At 41.6% G+C, this 7,586-nt stretch overlaps 1 protein-coding gene across 1 annotated transcript; it reads left to right on the top strand.

Annotated features, from left to right (window-relative positions):
* The first annotated feature begins 1,833 nt into the window (after nucleotides 1-1,833).
* Nucleotides 1,834-5,909, top strand: LOC103374302 (nuclear receptor subfamily 5 group A member 2-like). The gene is made up of 3 exons (XM_008304371.1): nucleotides 1,834-2,260; nucleotides 2,345-2,476; nucleotides 5,770-5,909. Exons 2-3 carry the CDS (start codon nucleotides 2,395-2,397, stop codon nucleotides 5,907-5,909), a joined length of 222 nt encoding a protein of 73 aa, XP_008302593.1. The 5' UTR covers nucleotides 1,834-2,260; nucleotides 2,345-2,394.
* Nucleotides 5,910-7,586: the final 1,677 nt, after the last annotated feature.

The raw sequence follows: 7,586 nt of genomic DNA, 5'->3' as shown, positions 1-7,586 counted from the left end.
TCAGCGATAACAAGAACAGGTCAGCACCAGAGAGGACCTGATCGGCGCAGGTGAACCTGTTTTATGTGGGCCGACTGTAATGCCATTTTAAAAAGCTGCAGTCATTTCAAGCCTGTTTGTCGCATGAAACACACAGAAGCATTAATTTACATTTAAGTGATAACGTCGTGTAGCCAGTGTTGAATGATTTTTATTTTAGAGAGTGAATTTAAAAGGAGTGGATGAGCGTTAGAATAACTTTTAAAAGTGATAATGTGGTACAACTTCTACTGGATTACCAAGAATCTATAATAGTGTACATGCTAAACCACCGTTTTTGTCAGTGTGATCCATACAGTAATTAAAGCTGAAATTAAATCAAGGATGAGTGCAACAGATTGTGTAGTGTTTGTGGTTTTGCACTCTTACTCTGCCAGCTGCAGGTTGTCTTTGTCCTGCTTTGAATAAAGCTTTATCAGGTTATGATGACAGAATTCCTACTAGCTCAGAACTGATTTCTTAAATATTTCACCTTTAACTTAAATGTAGTTAATCATACAATAACTAAAAAGAGGACAGGATGTAATCAAACATTGTGCCATTTCCTTACTGATCTTGATTGTGCATCATTCCTCCAATATTACAATTAAATCACTATCTTATAAGAAAATACTGAACTGTGTATTCCTCTCTGATCCTTTTAAAGAGAACCTCTTGTTGTTTTTAACTACTGGGCGCCACTGTGTGCGTAAAGCGCGCCCTCTGCGACCCCTCAGGTGTGTCTGCTGACTTTTCCGTGTCCCCCCATTCACTAACAAGAAAACACTGCGAACTAAAATAAAATGTTTGTCTGTGTTGCACACATACAGGGACGTGTCAGCCTCATTCTTCTTTTTTTTTTTTCTTCTTCTTCTTCTTTTTTGTCTTTGTGTTTTTAATTTGGAACAAGCAAAAATAGCAGGAGTCTGACGTCATATCACTAATTGATCCCTGCTCAGCCAATTACTGATAATAATTCAGAAGCACAGGTATAATTTATTGCGTAAGGGGGGCGATTTGATCTGAAAATAAAGGCCGTGTTAAGCCTGAGGCCGGCGGTGCTCACGTTTTCCACAAAAGTGAACAAACAAACCCAAAAGCTACAAATGATGCGCAGCTTGTTTTGCATTTTGGTGTCTTAAATGGGCCTTAAAGAGAATTTACTACGCCCTCCACCTGCGGTGTGAAAGAAAGAAAGAAAGAAAGAAAGAAAGAAAGAAAGAAAGAAAGAAAGAAAGAAAGAAAGAAAGGTTGTTGCGTTTTATTTGATTGTATTTCATGGTTAAACTTTAATTGAGCTGTAGGCCCTGGAGATGAGCACTGAGGCCAAAATTAATTATTGACATAAATTAAATTGCACGACAAAATATATGCAACAGATGTATGAAGATTAGCAGTTTTATCAAATAAACTTTAGCTCTCACAAGCATGAGCACCCGTGCGCATATGTGCTGCAGTACGGTGCTGCTTAACTCGCTCCAGTCCACATACCTTGCGCTCTGGCTTTGCGCTCCGTGCGCTCGCAGGGAGTCTGCTCTCACATGCAGTTGCATCACCTCTCTTGATTTCCTTGTTCTCCCCTCCGCTTTTAAAGTCCATCATTAACGGGATTAAACAGCTGAGATTTTACAGAGATGGAACTGGAGGGTTTGAGGCGATGTTTGCCGGTCTCCTCGCCTGATTGGACCGGGGAAAGATGATGTCAGACGACCGCATGCGCCCCGGATTGGAGAGAGCGGAGTAAACAAAGCCGCGAGGAGGAGGAGGAGAGGTCTCCACATCTCCAGACAGTCCGACCGACACACCGAATCCGACTTTACGCGCAGGAGAGGGCGGCCCCGGCGGCGCGTGCTTGTCTGCTCAAGGCTGAAAGTTTCACTGACAGTCTCACGTTAACGGGTGACGCGCTTTAAAGACTTTGGGAAAGATAAAGAGGAAACTTACCACCGTCTTTTAATCCGGACGCTGAGCTGCTCTTTCCTTTAAGTACAGAGTGATTCCCTCAACTCAGCGCGCAACTGCTCCTAAGTACTGAAGGAATCATTCGTTTGTGCTCTGCGTTATGTTTCACTTTTTTTTAATGCGCAATAGTAATTAGAAAAATCCCATTAGTGAAGTTGAATCCGAGCAGACCGACGCATGGGCTATGCAGCCCTGCCGTTTGGACAAAATCGCTTAAATCAGGCTTTATCTTCCTAACATGGTCCGATAATCGGAAGACGCAGAGAGCGAGAGCGATTAAGTAAGAATCAGAGAACTAAAACACATTTTTTTGGACACTTCCAAGTGTGTGTTTTTTTTGCGAACGTCTGCCTCTCACGTCCAGGTGTCCCGCCGAGCGGTGCGGAGTCTCCAGCTCAGGCCGGCAGTGCTGACATGCTGCCCAAAGTCGAGACTGAATCCCTGGGACTCTCTCGATCGTATGGGGAACAGGGGCACATGCCAAGGAATATGCAAGGTAAGAAGTGCCATTCATTTGAATCTCTTTAGGCTGAACGAGGCAGATTCACAAGCTTCCACTTCGGTCACTTTACGGAGCGTTGTCGGGCTGGAAGTCCTCAGTGCGTACCCACCAAAACTTCGGTACACGCTCTTGTCCGCTGCGTTTTTGCGCACAATTTGAACCAGTACCTGTCGCTTTATATTAATACTGTACGACAGACGGGATAAATGATCACACGTATTCCTAGAAGGTCATTAGAACTATTAGATATATATTTTAAAATGTGTTCTGTGTGGTCTTTAACACTCTGCAGTGTTCTCTCCCAACCTTTAGCCTGCTGTAATGATTTAAAAGTATGTATTTAGATTGGACTCGAACACACTTTTCTCAGGTTTGGCCCGCGATCAAACAATTATTATACCCAGCTGTCAGTCACGCTGTGAGTGTGCGGGCGCCTGGTGCGTAAAAACCGAGAGAGAGAGAGCAGTGGAGTTCTGTGTATTTGACTTTTTAACTTGTGTGGTTTCACAGTGAACCACCTGACTTGGTCTCAGCAGAATGTGCAGATTGTACTCACGATTTTGTCTGCATGAAAAAATAGCAGAAGCAGAATTGTAGCCAATTTATGAAGAAGAACACAAGTCTGATTTAGTCGCTCCCAAAATATTTGACCTCGGACTAGTAAAGCTTAATCCAAAAAGCCTGTTAATGCTGAGCTACTTCACACTTTGTAGGCATTGTAAAATGAAAATAACTGTGGCACGAATCGAAACTAATTCACATTTCGTTATGTTTGCAACAAATGCGCGGTTTGCTAAACATTTAACCCAAATTCAATAGAAAATGAAGCGAAATTAAATTAAAAGGGGCACCAGATGTGGCTTTTATCGGGCAGTCGTGTGTATTTTTTTATTCTCTATTTAACTTTTTCACATCACACTGACGGTGTTAAAAAAAACCAGGACATCATTGCTTTCGAGCTTTAAATGTGCCAAATTAAGTTTATGATTTTTTAAAAAATGCAGATTTGATTGGGAACAAATTTGGAGACATTTTTTACTTTTTTTTCATAATTATTCAAATTCCCTACGGCACATATTAAAATGTGTATTTTTTTCCTTGATCTCTCCCTGCAAAGTAGATGACACATTAAGGAGCATTTAGAAAAAAGGAAAAAAAAGGAGGATCAGACTCTTTTGCCAAGATAAACTCACGTAACCCCCCTTGTTCGGCGCATGTCATTCCACAGCAATATAACCGGGCAATCAATTAGCCCGGTCTTGGTTTATGAGACGTTGATAACACACACTCAGTCAAGTCAAGGAGTGGCTTGTTAGGGAGCCCGTTATCTACTTTTACACACCGCTTAAAACAAGGTAGCTCCGACCGAAAAGGGATTTCTCCTGGAATCATAAATGCATCTCTTTTTTTTCTTCTTCTTCTCTCGCTTTTTCTTTTTATGTGGAAATTGCCTGAGCAAAGGGGCCCAGCAGGTGAGACACCGGTGCGTTTTTGCATCTTTTAAAGCAATGCACTCTGCACGTACACGCCGTGTACGCGCACCTGCGACTGTCACTGCATCAGGGATGCAGGAGGAGCTCAGTTAAAATCAATTTACGCATACCTTTGCATCAAAAAAGGCGCTTGTTTTTTTTTGCAGTTTTAAAATGTGAAATTGGATGTTTGCGTAAAAAAAAGCAGCAGCAGCAGCGTAGAGATGAGGCAAATGCAAGCAGGGAAATATTTGAAAATATTCCTAATTTGCTGCGTTAGGATCAACACCAACTAGAGGTGCTAATTTATTATCATTTTGGCACCACCGTATCTGCTCCATAATTGCGACCGATAACGTTTCTTTTCTTTATCCAAATGTTTCCAAATCTTTTTCGACAACAAGGCCGCAGAAAATCATCTTCTTTTTTTTACGCTTTACAGCAAAAGAAAGTTCGGGAATGGATGTATGCTTTGAGCTTCTGTGGAAAGAAGGAAAGAAAAGAAAGAGAAGCCGGGAGCTTGGTGGAACTTGTTGCTCCAGCTGGAATACGCAGCAGCAGCGCGGATCCCAGCAGAGCAAACGGCGTTAACAAACTCGGAATCACGTCTAATTAAAATAAAAAATAATGAATAATGGGTCTCTGCGAGCAGATGAGTGGATTTTTGAAGCAGAGCCGTGTGAAGGCCGATGGAAGGCGTCTGTAGTTGACCAAATATTTCCACTTTTACAGCCACATCCACTGAGGTTTTCCTGTTTTAATCCTGGCTGCGTTTTTTTTATGATTAGAACCATAAATGCTTTTTGTAACTGCTGTAAATGTCAGCCTGACTGTTTCCTCAGCGCTCACACACACACACACACACACACACACATACACACACACACACACTTACACTTATGCAAGTGTTTCTAACGCGCGGGGCGACACCACAAAAACATCCCATCGTTCAAGCATACGGAGCCATAAATGTGAAAATAAAAAAATAAGTGGGAAAAATGTGCAAAGGTTATGCAATTTAATCCCTTCCTAAATAGATGCAGTAATTAGTAAAGCTGTCATTTTTATTTTTTTTTTTACTCCAAAATCATGAGAAAAACTTTTAAACGCGACAATAAAGAACTTCTAAAATTGAACTTTTATTTTTCCTGCTGCGTTCAAACAGTCATATATATTGTTGCTACACACTTTTTCACGAGTAAAAAATATAAAAGAAACTAAATGTGGCCTACAGCATCGCGGGGTGATTCTTAGAAGAGTACAAAAAAACATAAAAACTAACGTTGGTTCAAGTTGGTTTTGGATGTTTTTCACCTCGCCTGCAGAGATAAGGGCTTCTCTGTGTGTCTTCATTTGTCTGTGGGCGGTAACATTTTCTCCTCCAATCCTTAAGTCTAATATCTCTCCATTTCCCCCAGCGATTTCACGACTTAGACGCATGCATATTTATGAGGCTCACTTTCATGAGCGCCTTTTTTATATATATATATATATATTATTATTATTATTTTTGGCTCCTGTCTGCAACGAATGGAGAAGAAGGGGCAGTGACGGGTAGAAATAAATGGTTGCGTCCTTTCAACTCACTCCAAAATCGACGATATTCATCAGCTTTTTTTTTTTTTTTCAAATGAAACCTCTGAAAGTCTAAGAGAACTTACAAAAAAAAAAAAATCTCACTCAGTGGCGACGCGTGCTTCCCCCAGTGGTTCTTTTCTTGATGGATGAAAGCGGGCTTTTGGGAAAGAAGAGATTCCTCAGCGCTGAAATAGACCTCTCTCTCTCTCTGTGTGTGTGTCCGTGTGTCCCCCGCAGCTCCCCAGTTAAAAATGATGGACTACTCCTATGACGAAGACCTGGACGAGATGTGCCCCGTGTGCGGAGACAAGGTTTCTGGTTATCACTATGGACTGCTGACCTGCGAGAGCTGCAAGGTGGGTGTCATTCTGCACTAAACACGCACGTAGAAATTTTAAAAAAGAGTGTGTGGCATTGTGTGCTTGTGATCTTTGCATATGTGCTTTGATGTCTTAATAATTCCAATAGTCTCTTGTCTTGGTGGTCTCGGTTATAAATAGCTGGCTAATTACTGGTGGTAGGCTGTTGTAATGTTCCTGTGGTGCATCAACTAGTGTCTGCATGATGGCTTTTGCTTTGTACTCATGCAAGTAGTGGCGTTTACTGATGTTGTGTTTCAGTTATTTGCTTGAATATTCCCAGAACTTCAAATATTTCCCCGTGTATTGTGGCACTAAGTGTTTTCGTCCCTGATTTCTGCATAGAACCCTTTCAGTTTTTTTTTTTTAATTTCTTTTTGCATGCATGCAAAGCCCACATTCTTTTATCAGAGGCAACAAGTGCAGCAGCAGCAGCAGAGCGAGATTTCAGTTCCTCGCCATTAACGTTAACAGGAAAAACCAACAGCACAGAGGCCGAGGGTCAAATATTGTTGTGACAGTTGATCTAACAAAGTCTTCCTGTGAGTGTCAGAGGATTTTATTTTAGAAAAACAAAGAAAAAGAAATGAGGAAAAAAAGGGTGGAATGGCACAGAGAAGAAACAGGAGTTCAAAAGCATGCAAAAGGAGTTTTTTTTTGTTGTAATTTCTGCAAACACCGGACGTGAAGCAAAAGCACACAATAGTGATGTTTGCACAAGCTCGTGTCCTGCTGTGTGCAACTCTCATCACAAGTTCATTAGGAGCCCAGCAGCATTGTCTGGTAGCAAAACGTTTCCATACGCAGGTTATTAATGAGGCTACTGCAAAAACAAACTGTTGCAGCTTCATTTGAGCTCCATCAACAAGCTATTTGTCCCCTCTCTGCTGCTTTCCACTGTGCTTCTCAACACAGAGCTAACAGGCTTTTCCCCAAGTTTTTCTTTTTTAGTCGGGTAAAGCTGTCAGCACAAAATTAAGCTAAGACAAATGTCTCTGTGTTAACACTATTCAGTGTAAAAAAAATAAAAAAAATCGCAGCTCGCTGTATTGATGCGGCGGTGCACATTTCTTGCCTATGTGGTCATTATTCAAAGCAGATGTTATAGATTTTATCCCATATCATGACCTTGAGATGCTAAACATTTGCTTGAAGGGAGACGTCAGTGGCATCTCTGCTGCTCGTGTTTGAGAGCCAGTCCACACGTTTCCCAGCGAAGTTGAAACGCTGGTGTTTGTGCATGCAAGATGTAGATGAAGAGGTCCTTTATAAAGCGCTGTGCATCCTTGTTGAAACATTAATATTATCGACGATTACCTGAAGCTTGTCATTGATTACCTCTAAAATCAGGGCAGTCGGTTTCAATTAAAGCGTGATCACGAGGGCTGGGCTGATAGAACGGTCGTGTTACAGGTTTATCTTGAACACAGGCAGGTAGTGCAGCTCATCTTCATCGGTTTCTCTGAAGTTCATGAAAATAGCAGTTTTAGTCGCAGGTTTCTATTATAGAGGAAATACACCCATTTGCATTTTTGTTGTGCTCCCAGAAAAAAAAGCTGTTCCAACCTTGTGTCATCTTCTAGTGACAGAATCCTCCTCAAGTCGTCCCAGAAACAGCTGTGATTGGTCACAGTCGTCACCACATACGTGTTGCTGGAGTTTTTGTGCTGAGGAACATTCAGACACACACACACA

This window comes from Stegastes partitus, unplaced genomic scaffold (assembly GCF_000690725.1).
Source record: "Stegastes partitus isolate 25-593 unplaced genomic scaffold, Stegastes_partitus-1.0.2 Scaffold2204, whole genome shotgun sequence".
NCBI lineage: Eukaryota > Metazoa > Chordata > Actinopteri > Pomacentridae > Stegastes > Stegastes partitus.
This window is presented reverse-complemented; position numbering and strand designations above follow the sequence as displayed.

Excerpts from the sequence above, each read along its gene's own strand:
- LOC103374302 (XM_008304371.1), top strand. The coding sequence starts at position 2,395 with ATGCTGCCCAAAGTCGAGACTGAATCCCTGGGACTCTCTCGATCGTAT. Across the intron at positions 2,477-5,769 it reads CATGCCAAGGAATATGCAAG|CTCCCCAGTTAAAAATGATG; the intron begins GTAAGAAGTGCC and ends TGTCCCCCGCAG.